The sequence below is a fragment of the Halyomorpha halys genome, unplaced genomic scaffold (genome assembly GCF_000696795.3).
Source record: "Halyomorpha halys isolate HHAL.00 unplaced genomic scaffold, Hhal_1.1 Scaffold2510.1, whole genome shotgun sequence".
NCBI lineage: Eukaryota > Metazoa > Arthropoda > Insecta > Hemiptera > Pentatomidae > Halyomorpha > Halyomorpha halys.
Genome location: NW_027110040.1, coordinates 4957 through 21892, shown reverse-complemented (window position 1 = coordinate 21892; position 16936 = coordinate 4957). Strand labels below are relative to the sequence as shown.

The following is a 16936-nucleotide window of genomic DNA, read 5'->3' as shown; positions in this document are numbered from 1 at the left end:
TGAGCACACTTTGAGTTACTCATAACTTTTTTTTTAACCCCCTGCCTAGCCATTTCTGGCAATCGGGGTGCTACAGCAACTCTCTACTTTCAGATATGGCATACTGGATGCCACGCCTACGGAAGGAATAGACCCAGCCTTCTGGCGTCACTTGCCTTATAAGCGTGCCCCTCCATTATAATCTTTCCTCCAATTACAGTATATGAAATCGTTATTGAAGACAATAAAATATCGAAATTCCTGGCCTGGAACAATTATTGTTCTTGTATAGTGGGACTTCCTTTCTAATAATGTGCCTGATTACTATCTAAATTTCTCAGTTTATTAGATTTCTTGATCAAACTTTATTTTATTTCTTCCACAATAAAACTTTTGATCCTATCGGTTATTGAAATAGCCATATGCAAATTTCTCTCTATCAAAAGAAAAGACGCTAACGCTTTTAACAGTATTGGAAGATTATTAGTTTTTTAACTTTTCCATATTTATTTTTACTTATATTAATTATTATTTCACTAATTAGTATTTCAGTAATACTTTATCAATTCTACCATTCATTAGTGTACTTCTTATTAGTTATTATTATATCCATTTATATTTCTATTCTTCTAGGTTTACTTTGTTAATTTTTTTTATGTATTTGTTTATAAAACTTTCTATATATTCTCTTATCATAATTTACAATATTTGTTTCTTGTTCTTATCCCTGATGAAGCCTTTTAAAGTAGGGTAGGATGTCGGTTAGTAATAAATTTTTTTTTTCTGATGTTGCTTTTTTGACCACCGGACTATCTTTACGCAATTTAGTTTTTTACAATAATTTACTTGATAAATAAATTGATCTAAATATGCAAAGGAAGTAGAACTCATCCTACCCAGTGTTTAAATATTCAATTTAGATTTAAATATAATTCTGTAAATAAAATGTTTATTTAAACTTATCCTTTTAAGACCCAAAAGTTTAGTATTAGCTTGAAATAACATTTACAATTGCATGATTAGCTGTGTTTGACCATTTCAAAGTACAATCCGTATTGTATATATGAGTTTAATTTGATTTTATGTGAATAACCTTTTCTCGAAACAAATATTTATTAATTAATATATTTATTAGTACATAGTAATTCACTATGAAAATTATTATCTTATAAATGAGTCTCATTCATCCGATAATGAAAATCATGATGCATTGTGTTATTCCAAAACAGCACTTAATAGTAAATTTAGTTTTTAAAACATAATTATTCTCTTTATAATAATAATTGTTTAAATAGAAATTAAAAAAAAAGTCTTACATAAACGTTAGAAAAGAAGTGTTAAAAGGCTAAGAAAAATTTTCATTACTATAATTAATATCATTACACCTTTTTTTTGTTATATAAACTGGTTTTATTAATTTTTAGATATTATTAATTTTTTTCTCTTTAGTAAATGTGAGATGTCATAAACAAAAATAATATCTTGGAAGTAATATTTATGATTTATTTTTCTTTTTTCGAAAGTAAACCCTCACATAACAAATAGTTAATACCAAATCGAATTCTTATAACTATGCAAGGTCCACCAGACCGAACTGAATGAAATATATGAAATAGATAATGAAATATACAATAAAATACATAATGAAATATATATGTGTATTTCATTATTTATGAAAATTATGTTTTCACTTCTTCCCGTACCATTCGTCTTTAAATAGATATTGGGAAACGTTATGGGTTGTTAATGTTTATTATTATTCATATACATAGTTCATCAACAAAGTTAACTTCCGATTCCTTTATAATTAAAATATGAGTGACATCTAAGTAACCTCGTAAAAGTATTAGATCTTAAAATTAGTACTAGTAGTGGCTCACACAAAGAATTTTATACGAAAGTATATAATTTCAAAAATATTAAAACTAATGAAGTCAAAATTAAAATACATACAAGGTTTTGATTTATTGTCAAAATAAAAATATAGTTTAAAAAAGGGCGTCGAAGAGAAACAATATATCCTTCTTATCAATATTTTTGATAACAGTGATTCTAAATGTCATTGTCTGCAAAAGAAACAGCCAAAATTGAAATGATTCCTTAGTAAGTGTTGTTAAAATTAATACATCTTGAAAAAGTGCTTTTTGATGAAGCGTTCAGTCGTAAAACATGTAACTGACAAAGTTCAACGTTTTATAATATTAAAATGTAACTTACAGGTAACTTAATATCAATATTAACTCTTAAGAAAACAACATTTTATAAGATTCTTGCAAACATTTATGAAATATTTGGAAAAATTCCTTAGAAATTCGGTTATGCCAAAAACTTCAATTCATAAAAAAAATGAAATCACCATATTTTACGATCTAACGCCTCAAATATAAAATTTATCAGAATAGAAAAACATATTACTATGAATTAAGGAAATAAAATAAATTGACGTTTTCCGATCACTTCTTAAGTTACACTGGCTATTTATGTTTATCCTATTTTAGTTCCCTTATCGTCATGTTAGTGTTTACTTACTTAACAAGGGGGGTATCTGACTGTTATTGTTGGAAGTTGTTCAGTTGGAGCGTGGGTTTTTTGAGGAAGGTGAAAATATTATGAGGATTTTCATATTATTCAACATCTTTTCTACATGTTGTGCTTCAAATATCTTGCTTATGTTTCCGATGTCGGCCAAGAGCCATGTCAACTCTTTCGTGCCGCTCTTTAAGAAGCTGTCCGACAACGGTCACAACATCACCATGGTGACATCATTTGTACCGAAGGCCCAAATACCCAACTGCACGTTCATAATGGTGAAAAACATCATGGAGGATTATCTCAATGATAGTCACGGTAATAAAAACATAGCATATTATTTAAAAGTTATTTGAAAGTCAAGATACGAACTTGTATAGATATTAACTTTTTTTTTTTTTTATCAATTTTAGTACAGAATTCAGTTCAAGTTTTTCGGGAACTCAAGCCATTTTCTATTTGGCCCGTCGTTTGGAATATCCACTTGGAAATAATAGAAAAATTGTTTGAAGAAGACTGTTTGCGAGAGCTGTTGTCGGGAAATTTCTCATTTGATGTTATGATATCCGAAACACTTTATTTATTCGAAATATTCGTCGCTTTTGGTCATATTTTCAACGTGCCGGTGATCAGCATTGATGCCCATCCACTGTCTGCTTGGTCATCGTACCTTACTGGGAATGTTCATCCGTATTCCTATGTTCCCAATTTCAGGCTACCAATCACTGATCAGATGACCTTTTTGGAGCGACTGCAAAATACATTACTTAACCTTGAAGAGATGTTGGGTTCATATCTCTACTACATGCCAATGCAGGTAAATAATATTCAGCTAGAGTTTATGCTTGCTAATCCAAGATGCTCTAGACGAAAACAGGTTAGAGATAGATTCTGGTATCATTAATAAACACTTGTTCTTAATTAATTTATTATTTGTTACTATAAATTTAATTTTCTATTCATTTTTCTTATTATATTTTTAATAAGAAACAGTATGTTATTATTAATAAATGTTATAGACATAAGTTATATAACGAATTAGGTTTTAGAAGTTCGTAAATTAAGTGTATTCTGATGGCGGTGAAAAATATAACTTAATAATCTGTTACTACTTTTTGTTTATACTCCAAAAGAAAAAAAAAATTGAATTTTTTATTTTTATTTTTGAACAAAAAATTAAAAAATCAGTATTACGAATGAAGTTGATTTTTTTTATTCATTATAAAATTTCCCCAATATTTGTTAAAAAAAAAATTAAATAAACATTTTATTTTTAAAAACATTTCTTCAACGTTTCATTTGACTTTAGGCTATAAGTGTGGATTTAGAGTTGTGGTTCTTTAAGAAAATGAGATTGATAAATAAAAAATAAACGAACCGTAATGATTATGATTTTAATGGAATTGTGCTTTAAATTTCTTGACTTTTCTATTTCTATCATCTGCCATAAGGTCGTATTTAGGCGCAATGAAATTAATTTTAATTTAATTGGGGGATAAATACATACACTCAGAAAACATATATATGGAATTTTTATACGTTCAATATACTCAATTTTGGAAAGTTTTTATTAAAAAATTAACATCGTATTAATTTTGTGTATATAAGTTTAATTTTTATTGGAAATGTTGATTTGTACCACCTATTTGACCGAGAAAAATTTTAATTTTGAAATAACATGAATTAGTTGTATTTGTAGATAAAAAAAACCGTTTAATTATGAGAAGTGGATATCACTGACGCGGTTGAACTGTGCAACATTTCAAAATGGGTTATTTTTAGACACACATGAAATCTTAAGTAAAATCTATATAGAAAAACACAGAATCATTTTAAAACATATGTCTTAAAATCTAAGAAAAAATAAAATGTTACGAGATATTTTAGTTTTGAGCTGTATAGATTACATGCATATCTTAAAATATTTTTTTTTAGATGTTAGACTAATGAACTGAGACAGCGATATCGCTATATTAATTAACTTAATTAATATAAATAATTAGTTGCAACCCTACTACTTTAGTTCCAAAGGGTTTTATTTATTAAAACTTTATTATACTTCTTTATTCTTAACATCTGGACACCGTTTCGGGCCCTCTGCCCATTATCAAGTTCTTATTATTAATTTGTGGACAACCGTCATTTTAAATTGAAATTCATTGTTATAAATGTAAAAATGAATATATGTCATATTTTTTTATTAAAAAGTTTTTTCTTTATTTCTAGATATGTATGGTTTTTGTTTAGGTGCCTGGGGTGAAAAAACAAAACAAACGATTAAATTAAAAAAAAAAAATTGAATAGGAAGGTTAAAACCAATAATAATAATTTATAGATATGGTTTATATTTGATTTATATATGTTCTAAGTTTGTTATTAGGTTTATGTTTTTATTGGTTTTGGTGACAATTGAAAGTTTGTAATTTTAATATTGACTTTAAAAAAAAAAATTAACTAAGAAGCGTTTTTACTCATTATTTAATTTTATTCATTATGATGATATAATTGTTAACTAGATACAGTTTAATATTTAATTCATAATCATACTTCATACACAATAAATTTATTTTTTAAATAAATTAATTGGTATCCAATTATTTCTCAACACTCTTTATTACAGCAACAGTCCAAAGTTCGGCCAATCAGGTTATCCTCAAGGACACTTAAATATAAATTTACACCTCACATCCAACACTTTAAAAAACCTTTTGCAGGTTATTCTTTCCAGGTCATTAGTTACAAGTGAAATTATTTATATGATAGTTTTAGTTGATATAAAAATAAAAAGTTTAAAAATTGATGAAATTGTGACAAAATAGAGTAATTTGACTTGTAATTAATGACCCGGGCTGAATAGCCTGCAAAACGTTATTTAAAGAATAGGATGGGAGGTGTAAATTAATAAAGAATGTTAAGACATAAATGGATACTAATTAATTAATAAAAAAAATAAATGCCAGTCTCAAGAAATTGAAAAGATTATATATAATAAAATTGTTATTAGTTTGTTTATTTTTTTGCTCATTATTTTAAATTATGGTTCATATTATGCTGTATATGTGCAATAAGGCTGTATTAGGCTTAAAATCAGATTTTTCAACTTTTTTAATTGAGTATTTATCTAATTCCTTGGATTAAACTTATCAGGGGTGCAATTAGTCATATTATTTAGTTATATGAAGATATACTGTGTTAACTTATATTTTTTACAGGAAGAATTAATTAGAAAATATTTAGATTACCAAAAATATGATTTTCCTCCATTATTGGATATGTTACAAAACATATCTCTAACGTTAGTAGACTCCCACTTTTCATTAGGATACGTTCGGCCGTACCTTCCTCACACAGTTGAAGTCGGAGGATTAACTTACAATGAAGGGGATGAGCTGACTGAGGTAAAAAATTTATTTTCATATTGTAATATAGTTCAATTATAGATTATTTGATTATAATTATTATTTTAAATTTAATTTTTTTTCTTTTAATTCAGTGAGTACTATTATAGTTACTTTGTTTAAATAAATAAAATTGTATCCATTTTAGTCTTAAAACATTTTTTATTTCTTATAAGTCCGACGTTTCGGACAATCAGGCCATCCTCAAGCACAATCTTAATACAGTTTTAGAACCAAATCCTTTAGAAAACAACTTCATGCAGGCTATTCTGCCAAGATCATTAATATCAGTCCACAAATTACCCTAATTATTCAAATTGTTCGCATTAAATTTAAAATTAAAATTAGTTATCAAAGTCAATATTCTTACAATTTACAATTTATCACAAAGATTGTTGTGTTGTTGTTAAGATAATAAATAAATTATTATTTACATTTTTTTCTCCTTTTGCTGTTTTCCCCCCTCATTTTTATTCTATTTCTATACAATATAGACTGTATTAATGAATATTTTATCACTGAAATGCCCTTAATTTGTGACAGATTATATTAATTCTCTTCAAAAATATATGTATAATTTAGCATTGTTAAATTTTCTTTGTTAAGGTGTTTAATATTTAGTTACGATGTACATTTTTTATAAGAAAATAATAGTCGATATTCCATGTCACTTTTGCTTATACAACTGATTAAATGAGTTTAGTAAACCATTGTATTATAATAAAATAATTTGTACATTTCTGAATTAAGTGTTCAGAACTGGTACATCATAAATATAGCTACCTATAATAAATAATTAAAAATAGTTTATCTGCTCTAGTTTGTCACCAAAGCATTTGCTTTAATTATGATTATTACTAGCGTAGTTTCACTACCGTGAGTTTGAAAACATGAATCAATTCTGAGTGACAAGGATTGATTGATTGAATAGATTTTAAATAGCATTAAGTGAAGGTGGTATGAAGATTATATTTAGATGTTATGAAGGAATTTGGATTTTTAGGATAACCAGTCAAAGTGACTGATATGGTATGTTTTTAAAAACAAACTGACGAGAGAACTAAGAAGTTGATATAATATGAGTATAAAAAAAAAAAAAAAATAATAGAATAAAAATAATTATCATAATTAATAATATGAATAGTATGGTGAGAGATTATATATTTATATACGAAATGTTGAAGAGTATATATTTTTAACAAAATCATAATTAAGTTACTCTAGCATTGGTCTAAATAATAGATTTAGTAAAGGGACTATTGAGTTGAAATTATATATAGTTTATATATTAATTATAAATTAAATTATATATTAATTTACGTTTTGTTATATCAACTTTTTTAATTCGCACATATTTGATCTATTGTAGCCGTGATGATAAACCCGACAAGTTTGGTTCGCTAGCTAGACTTGTATTAAAAGCATAACTGCATTGTTCTGTTTTTTTTTATTAATTTCAAAACTAATGTGTGCCCCAGCACATTATAAAATTCGAAGAACGCCCATTACAACAAAAATACAAGTCAAAAACTCCTTAAAATGTAGGCCACTACAGAAGAAGGAAACAGTGCAGGACCAGAATATATATTCATGCTAAAAACCATAAATAAAATTCATAAATAGGGGTTATAGAAAAAAAAAATTGTTCTTTTTTTATTGTAACTTAGACTTACTATACTGAAAATCTAAATTCCTTGCATACCTTATATGTAACTACGGTATAGTATAGTATTTAACAAAGTAATTACATCATATATGATTTGTTTTCTAAAAGTTTACTTTTTTGCCTCTACAGGAGTTGAAAGATTATTTAGATAAATCGGAAAATGGCTTCATCTACTTCTCTTTTGGAAGTATTATAAATATTAAATCGATACCGAAGGAGATGCTGGACGTTTTCTTGGCCACGTTCCCACTGCTGGAACAGAACGTTGTAATGAAGTGGGAAGATGAGGAGTTTCCTAACAAGCCGGATAATGTTAAGGCAATGCCGTGGCTACCTCAGAATAGAATTTTAGGTAAAATATTTTATTTCAAATTTTTGGTTGTTAACAAATATTTTGTCAGCTGTGCAAGTACTTTTAGGTTATTATATTCCTCGCCATACAATAATTATAGTTGTTACATTACTCCCTATATATTTATTTACGTAATATATATTGTTTCCGAAATGTCCGCTACCCTTGGCCGCTTGATGCAGAGATGCAGACTCGATGCACAGAAAGATGGTGCGAACGACGGGGTGGAAAAAGAAGCCACTGGATCTCCTCGTACTATTGGTTCTCTCAAGAGTACGGGAGTGTTTTTTTTTTTTCATAACTCCTATTCTTAGATATACATGCCAATATTTATTTCGATTTTCATGATCATCTGCTTCTTCTGTAGTTGCCTACATTTTAAGGAGTTTCTAAGTTTGTTATTCTGCTGTAGTGGATGTTCTATAAATTTTATTATGTGCTGGGGCACACATTGCTTTTGAAATGTATTTAAACTAAACATAAAAACTTATATTTAAATACGTGTCCTGGGATATCGTTTTTGAATTTTTATTGCCTGCTGGTTTGTGCCAATGCACCAAAGGGACGCTGGAGAAAGGGTCATGAACAATGGATTTGTTTATTGTTCGTTGGATGAACTCAGGCACAGTGGGTGCTTCGAAGACCGCGCGCAGTTGGACCTTCATCTTCTTCAGCGATGTTGGCCACAGTATCCTGGAATACAGGAGTGCTGGACTCAATAAACTTTGGTAAATTTGGAGCTTGAATCTTTGTGAGAGTATGGATGATAATGAAAGGTGGTGTAGCCGGTATGATATAAGGCGGACTAGTTTCATCTTCATGTAGCAGTGATCTGAAGGGTCATGTGGCGGTCCCGTATGATGCCCAAATATACTATGGAGTTTGAAGGCCTTAGTACTGTGTTTGCCACTGCGCGTGCGAGGTAATATAGTTTTCTTCCAGTTCTGTAGTACGAACACCACGCTACCTGTTTTTGCCGGATTTTCACCAATCTCCTGGCATGTTTCTTCCGACCGCAATATCGTCTGCGAAAGTGGAAATTGTTGCAATTTGTTGTGTATATGAAAAAGAGGAGGGAAGACAGGACCGGCACTTGTGGAACACAGTACATAAGTGAGATTGTTCTGGAGTGATTCTCACGAACCTGTACAGCTAGGCTGCGGCTGTTCAGAAACGATAAAATGATGGTATAGATTTGTTCTAGTCAGTCGAGTTCCGCAAGCTTAAAATACCGTGAGTGCATCAGACGACGTTATATAAATTTTTCTGATTCGCTACAATCCCTGACCAATTTCCCCTTCCAAACACCGACACCAGCACCACTTCCAGTGCGGTGGCAGAAGGTAACGGGGAGGGATCATTAATCAGTACAACAAGGTTCTGCTTCGGAAAAAGGAAACAAACAAACCAAGACATTTATATTGCTTTATATATGTTCATATTGTCTTGTAACTAGTATTTTGTTTAGGGGTTAGGTAAAAAAAAATGGCCGGTCATCTAAGGTTTAAAATGGACGTTATCAGGAAAAGATCAAAGGATTTAAATCACATTGATTCAAAATGGATAAAATTCCCCACAAAACGTGTAAACTGCATTCATTATTCGGTAACCTCAAGAATTAAATGTGGTAAAAACTGTAACGCCGCTAGAGTGCGCCAGAAGCAACAGGTCAGAAGTTCTAAAATAAAATTGTACCTATCAGTTAATGTTTTATTAATTTTGGTTTATCAATCACAACAGTTGTGGTGTCCTATGGGAGCCTTAGTGTAAATATGGCACTGCATGTAGGGTTTTTCCTCTGTAGAATAATCCCATAAAAGAAATGTTTAATTCAGCATCTAGGCATCTAGGGGTCCTGGGCAAGGACACAAATTGGGTTCCCTAAGTAAATAATGAAACATATTTTTCTGAAGCCTTTAATTTCGTTTATTAATAAAAAGCTAACCATCTCACATTTTTACTTGTAATATAAAATGGAAAAGATTCGGTTAGAAGAAGCCGTTAACTCATTGAAGAATGGCAGTTCCTTGGAATACGGTCATCATTTCGTAATGATGAGAAGATAGTTGATCGTGGATAATATATGTGAGGAGAAGATGGTTGGGGGAGCGGTCAGAAAATAACACCAATAAGTTGTAAAAACTTATTTAATAGTATTTTCTCTTCTCCAGAATTTCTATCATTCATCAGGGCTAAGAACAAAGAACAAGATAACAACCAATGAATACAAAAAACTAATAAGAGAAAATATAAACAGAATGATTAAAGTAAATAATTGTACAGAATGAAAATTAATAAAAATAAAGTAATGAAGGAAGTGGAAAATAAAAAGCATATATAGGTAATTAAATATGTAAGTAGAATAACATAATTAAGGAAATAAAAAGTTATATAATGCAAAGAAACAAAGATATGTCAATATTTTAATTTAATAATAATATAAATAATTAAAGTTATGGAAAGAATGAAAATATATGTAACTAATGAAATATGTCAGTATAATACTAGCATAAAGAAACAAAATATAAAGTTAAGTTAAACAAAAGAAGTGAATAGAAAACATGACAATAACTGAACAACTGGTGAACATAAATAAAATAGCGCGGGTAAGGAAAAATAAGAAAAGAATAGAGAAGGAGAAGGGGTTAAAAGGAAGATAAGAATAAGAGAATAAGGCAAAGAACTCACCTACTAGTAGGAAATCGGAAGACCAAGAAAGCTCAGCGGCCAGTTAAAAAAATCGTTATGAAGATGACAAAGTTACCGGAAGGTGAGAAAGAATACGTTACAAGTTATTTTGGTGGGTAAAAATAAGAAATAGAAAATATTTAAAAACTTATTTAAAAGAGGAAAACGTATAAGAGGGTGATGGCAAATGGTTTTAGAAAATGTTAAAAAGTACATTACATAGATGATGAAATTAGCTAAAGATGAGAATACGTTACAAGTTATTTGGATGGGTAACAAAAAAAAATTAAGAATTATTAAAACTTATTTAAAAGATGAAAGATGTATAAAACGGTGACGACAAATGGTTAAACAAAATGTAAAATAACTTAAATATGGGAGAAAGGGGGAAATAAAGCAATAAAATAAATCCTAACATATGGGAGAAAAAGAAAGAGAATGATGCATTACTTACTAATTATCGTTTGGAAGTGAATGAAGATAGTAATAATAATCTCAATTTTTAATAAAAGAGACAGTAGAAGGTGTAAAAATGATAGACTTATCTCTCTGCTTAGCATCTTCATCCAAGTGTATTCCAAATTTCTTGAGAGAAGATTTTGGAGTCTGATTAAAAGATTATTGAAGAAATATTTGGCCTTAGAAAACAAAAAAGAAAAAAACAAACAAAGCTTCGGTTTAGAAAAAATTATAATTAAGAGGTTTTGGAATCATGATTTTTTGAATTGATTATATCTTTAAACAACTATGTATATTAGTTTTATCATTTTCACAAAAATATAGCTTTTTAATATACATTTTTAAATTTATTTTTGTTTTTCTTTACTTTTTCTCTTTGGTGAAATAAAAAATTGAAGCGATATCGGAATGGTTCAAGAAGTATGTTACACAATGATCATAAAAATACACAAGTAAAAAAAAACAAAAACAAGATACATATAAATAGGACTCTAAAGTTGTTGTTAGAGTAATTAAACATAATAAAAAGTTGGAAAGAGGAACTTTATATGTATGAGTAATGTTTTCATAGTACCGAATAGTGTAGTATAAAAAGTTCCTAATAGGGGAGTGACGGTAACAGTGTGGTAACGCGCCTGTCTGCCAACCAAAGGTTACGAGATCGAGTCCCTGGGTCTATCCGGGATTTCTTCAAGCATATAATCATACAATACTCACTCACAACTTCCCCCCGGGTATTTGTGAGGTCCGTTAGCCAATGGGTGGCACTCACAAAAATAGGCGTGGGAGTGACGAGTCCACCCCATGAAAACCACGACATGAGACGTACTATATATATCCTACGTACATCGGGCGAGGCCTTGAACCTCTATGGTCTTTCGCGCCAATAATAATGATAAAATAAAAGTTCCTAATAAACGATTTATTTTTTAACTAGTATAGAAGTAAAAAAAAACATTATTTTTAAAATAAATAATTAAGGATTTAATGAGGCTTTTCCAATGTCTTGTTTCAGCTCATCCGAATTGCCGCCTCTTCATATCACACGGTGGGTTTCATGGAATGACTGAGGCGATATACCACAAAGTACCACTTGTCATTATACCATTATTCTCAGACCAATATTACAATGCCATATTTGCTCAGAAAGAAGGATTCGCCTATGTTTTAAGTAACTTTAACATGACAACTGAGATGCTTCTGGAGGCAATAAACACCGCCATGGACAATCCCGAGTAAAAGATATTTAAAAATCTTTTTGAGTATCTTGTTGATATTTTTGTATCTACGTATTTATTGGTTAATTTAATTTATTTTTTAGATTTAAGAAGAATTTGGATAAGAGATCCTTTATTTTGAAGGATAAAGATCAAAATTCTGTGGACAAGGCAGTATATTGGGTGGAATACGTTTTGAGGCACAAAGGTGCCAAGCATCTTAGACCGGCATGTTTGAATTTGAATTTGTTCCAATACTTTCTGTTGGATGTAATTTTCGTGATTATATTGTTCATTTTGATATGTATCTGCTTATTAGTTTTAATTGTACAGTCCATTGGAAACATTTTAAAATCTATCTCTGAATTAAATGTATACAACTCTACACCTTCTCCCATAAAGATAGAAGATGTACAGTTATGTTTAGTCCGCAAAGAGCGAAAACTGAAAAAGAGAAAGGCAAGAAAAAGTATGAAATAATTATAGTATGAATATAGAGATTTTGTCTTAGTGTTAAGTTTTTTTAAAAATAGAAATGTGCCATACCTATATCGATTATATACCTGCATATGTTATACCTGTAAATATGTATATATTAAAATGTTTGTTTCAATTATACATTGATTCTTCATGGAACCATATTCTTGTTTGTATTACGTTTTAAATATGCCTTCCTCTATAATGCAAATACATTTATATACATACGCACACTCAGTAAAAATACATATAACCTTCACCTCTACAACCCAGGATGGATAAGGGTTGTAGCAGTTGTACTGTTAAGGAAGTACTATTTCTCGAACAACGGTTCTGCTAGGAGGTGATTTGTTCGAAACCGACAGGTTTTTCTCCCCCTAATTATACGTTATTTTCCAACTTCAAATCCACAGGATTGACGCCCAGCTGATTTAGAGAACTAAATAATTATCTGCCATAGCCGATTTCGGACCCAGTTATGTGAGATAATAGTAGAACAGCGCCTTACTCATTGAGCTACCCACGCTCGCAGCTCCCATAGATGTATTATGTATTTTTCGATTTATATCCAATGATTTAACTGCAGGTCTAAAAAGGGCATTTATTACAAACATAAAATTATTTTTTTAGATCTTTCACAACTGTTGACATTTTACAAAATAGCGTTTGTTATTTTCTCGTTGTCAATGTATGTTCACTTGTCGCAAAAAAGGTCACCGAATATTTGGAGCACCTGAAAATTACAGTTTTTCGACTGGTTCGATGTCAATCCGATAGAGCATTTATGAGTCATCATATATTACTTTTTGCTTTAATAATACCTTTATCAAATAATTTAGATGATTAAATAATTAGTAAATAGTCCTTAATTATTGAATATTGAAAGAAAAAGCATTGGAATGGAAGAGGATGCAAGGTTTGAAACTAGGAGGTTTGAGTGGTTAGGGAGTTTGTAATGGAAGGAGTGATAGCTGGTTCGGGCTAGATCGGTTACATAGGGAACATTAAGGTACATATTTTACGTATGATTTTATTTGTGAAAAAGTAAGGAGGATTGAGGTTTTTACGAAGGATTTTGCATTGTAAGGATTTGATACGAGAGGAATTCGAAGGTTTAGCCTAGTGGAGCCCCAAAGCTCAACTCCATGTGACCAGATAGACCTTTTAATTGTCATGTAGACCTTTTTTTTTATAGTGACTTGGAAGTTTATTAGTAAGTGCTGTAATAGTCGAAATCGACGTGCAGTTTCCTGTCTTTTCAGTCTTGTGTAAGGATTCTAGGTTAATCGTCAGTCCAAATGTAGTCCAAGGTTGCGGATATGTTCGGCAGGGGTAAGAGTAACATTATTAAATGAAACTGTAAGACAGTCGGTGGGTTTACCTTAATCCTTACCGGTGGGTTATCTTAATCCTCCAATTACGACACCATTCTTCGAGGGCTGTGATATGGGATTGGAGAATTTGGGAGAAAATACGGTAGACCCTCGACTTTCGCTCATAATTCGTTCCTGGATGTGTGTGCGAATGTTGAATATTCCAAAGCAGAGGAATGTAAACAAAAATATGTACCAAAACTGCGTTTTAAAGTATTTATCTATCAATATTTGTACATAAAAAAGTTAAAGAGGTGTGTTTCCTATATAAAGTTGTCAAGAGTTAGTTGAATACCACCCATGTTTTTCTTTTCTTGATAAAGATTTCTATACACATGCTGTGTCTTTCTCAATTTCCCTACATACTTGAGCTATTCGTTCTCCATTGGGATCACATTCTTCCATGATATTTTCCAAATATTTGTCAAGATGCGTATTTTTATTTGATTTCCAAATGACCGGAAGTAATTCTTTATTTTTTCCTTTCAATGTTCTTGGATTTAGGAGCAACTGATTCTCCCTTCGATAAAAATGTACGATTAGACATTTTTTTCCAAAACAAAGCCGTGTCGTCTACATTTAATATTGAACTAGGAGAATATTCGCCATCTTCAATAATTTTGGATAATAAGTAAATAAATTCTTTCACAGCATCTTGATTTCTAATACAAGACTGAAACTGTCTTGCTCTCTTGATCCGAACAGCATTGTAGTCCTCTGCGATCGCAAAGGAATAAGAAGTCTTTAAAAATGTGCGAAATAGCGAATTGCGCAAAGTCGATGGCCGCCTGTACATAAAAGACTTCAGTCATTTTTTTAGCATTAATGAAAAAGAAACTGGTACTATTGACTTGTCAAGCCCAGCCTCAGCTTTGCGACCAGAGCTAGGGAATAGCCATACGATTATTATATATTTTATTACTAGATACAAATTTAATTATTAGAACCTCAAAGTCAGAGGGAAATGTTGGTCTCAAGGAAGTTTCTAAGAAAAATAATATCATTCACATTCAGATAGTCGATCATTCATAAAAAGCTCTAAAGCAAAGATGATTCATATCAGCAAAGCACCAAAGCATCAGACTTCTACAACTCAGTCCATCCTTGAACAAGTGACTGAGCGGGACGCCTATGGATTACGGAGACTTGGACCCATGGGGTTCATATGCCACTTGGGATCAGTATTCCTAGACCTGTTAAATAACCTCTGTTTAATTAACAGAACAGAGAAGTCATTAAGTGTCTGATATCGCTGTTCACATATTTGAAGATAACCTTGTTAAGTAAAAACAACGTATGGCTGCGAGTCGTTCAGTTGTAGCTTAGATTTTGTTAAACTTAAACTAAAAATTATAATGCTATTTTTTACTCTACTCATCCTATTTTCTTATTGTTCGGGTGCGAATATTTTACTGATGTTCCCTTTATCACCGATGAGTCACGTCAATGCATTTGCGCCTCTGTTCAAGAAGCTGTCAGAAAATGGACACAACCTCACGATGGTATCATCTTTCCAACATAATGCCCCTTTGAAGAATTGTAGCTATATAACGATTAAAAATAACATTAATGAAATTTTTGGTGACAGTGAGTATTATACGAGTTTTTTTTTTTTTTTTTTACGATACCTTTTATAATTTTTGTTTAATAGTTTATTTTTACATTATTCCAGAACGTGATATCTTTAAAGAGATCAGTAAATATTCTCAACCATTAACGATGCATCCATATTTGAGGAGAAAGGTACGAAACTTGACTGAGACGTGCCTAAAAGAAAATTGTTTACGAGAGCTGATGGAAGGAAATTACGAATTCGATCTGATGATATCAGAATCGCTTTATTTATTCGAAACATTTATTGCTTTCGGGCATATCTTTAATATTCCAGTTATCAGTATCGATGCACACGCACCTTCTGCTTGGTCATCTTACCTTACTGGAAATGTCCATCCGTATTCTTATGTTCCAAATTATAGGTTGGCGTTGACTGATCGCATGACTTTTAAGGAACGGCTGATGAATACCCTACTCAACCTTCAGGAGATGCTTGTGAATTATTATTTGATACCAGAACAGGTAAGTAGATGTTTGTCAGAGATAAAATATAATAACAAAACATACAACTCTATCCGTAAAGACATAAAAAGGGCCTTGAGAGATAAATTGAGTAAAGTAAATTATAATGAACAATTTAAAGTCGGAATAAATCAGTAAATAACTGATCAGTCGATCGAATATACATTCAGGCAGTTAACAATATTGGAATGGAGTTTCAATTATAGATTGTTTTATTTATTCACTATGTACATTTGATTTTTCTTTATAAGTCCTACGTTTCGGCCGATTCGGCAATCCTCAAGAACAATTTATCACAAATAGCTTTTATTATACATATGATTTTTAACAAATAACAGTATTATTAATAAATGACTATGCCTTAATACGATTTTAGAACCACATCTATTAAAACATTAGGGAATCATATAATGCTTATTAATAAAATTATATGACTCCCTAATATCTCATAGGGTAATTGTGGACTGAAATTAATGACCTGGGCAGAATAGCCGGCATTAATTTTTTTAAATTGATGTGGTTCTAAAATTCTTATTACTGATGTTTGTTAATTATAATGAGGTTCCTTTATTTGTGAACCTTGAAGTTTATAGAAGTGTCTTTCTAGTAAAATGGTCTTGTTGAAAATTGAAATAAATTTACTGGTTCCCGGAATAAAAAATTATGTTTAAAAAAAACTTCATACCTATCTAGATCGTAATTATATTGTTTTAATCGATTAG

General features: G+C 30.4%; 2 protein-coding genes across 3 annotated transcripts in view; both read left to right on the top strand.

The window, feature by feature from the left end:
• The first annotated feature begins 2449 nt into the window (after positions 1-2449).
• LOC106691583 (UDP-glycosyltransferase UGT4) lies at positions 2450-12908 on the top strand. Its single transcript, XM_014437402.3, has 6 exons — positions 2450-2826; positions 2922-3325; positions 5721-5906; positions 7702-7924; positions 12087-12306; positions 12393-12908. Exons 1-6 carry the CDS (start codon positions 2589-2591, stop codon positions 12766-12768), a joined length of 1647 nt encoding a protein of 548 aa, XP_014292888.1. The 5' UTR covers positions 2450-2588; the 3' UTR covers positions 12769-12908.
• Positions 12909-15465: 2557 nt separating this feature from the next.
• LOC106691580 (UDP-glycosyltransferase UGT4) overlaps positions 15466-16936 on the top strand; it is a 4682-nt gene continuing 3211 nt past the window's right edge. Inside the window, exons 1-2 of one of the 2 annotated variants that reach the window (XM_014437400.1) lie at positions 15466-15725; positions 15811-16214. In XM_014437400.1, the coding sequence (XP_014292886.1) occupies positions 15494-15725; positions 15811-16214 (636 nt within the window). In that variant the 5' untranslated portion in view covers positions 15466-15493. Of the gene's footprint in view, positions 15726-15789; positions 16215-16936 lie in introns of both variants that reach the window. The other variant, XM_067048143.1, reaches the window with a different exon arrangement.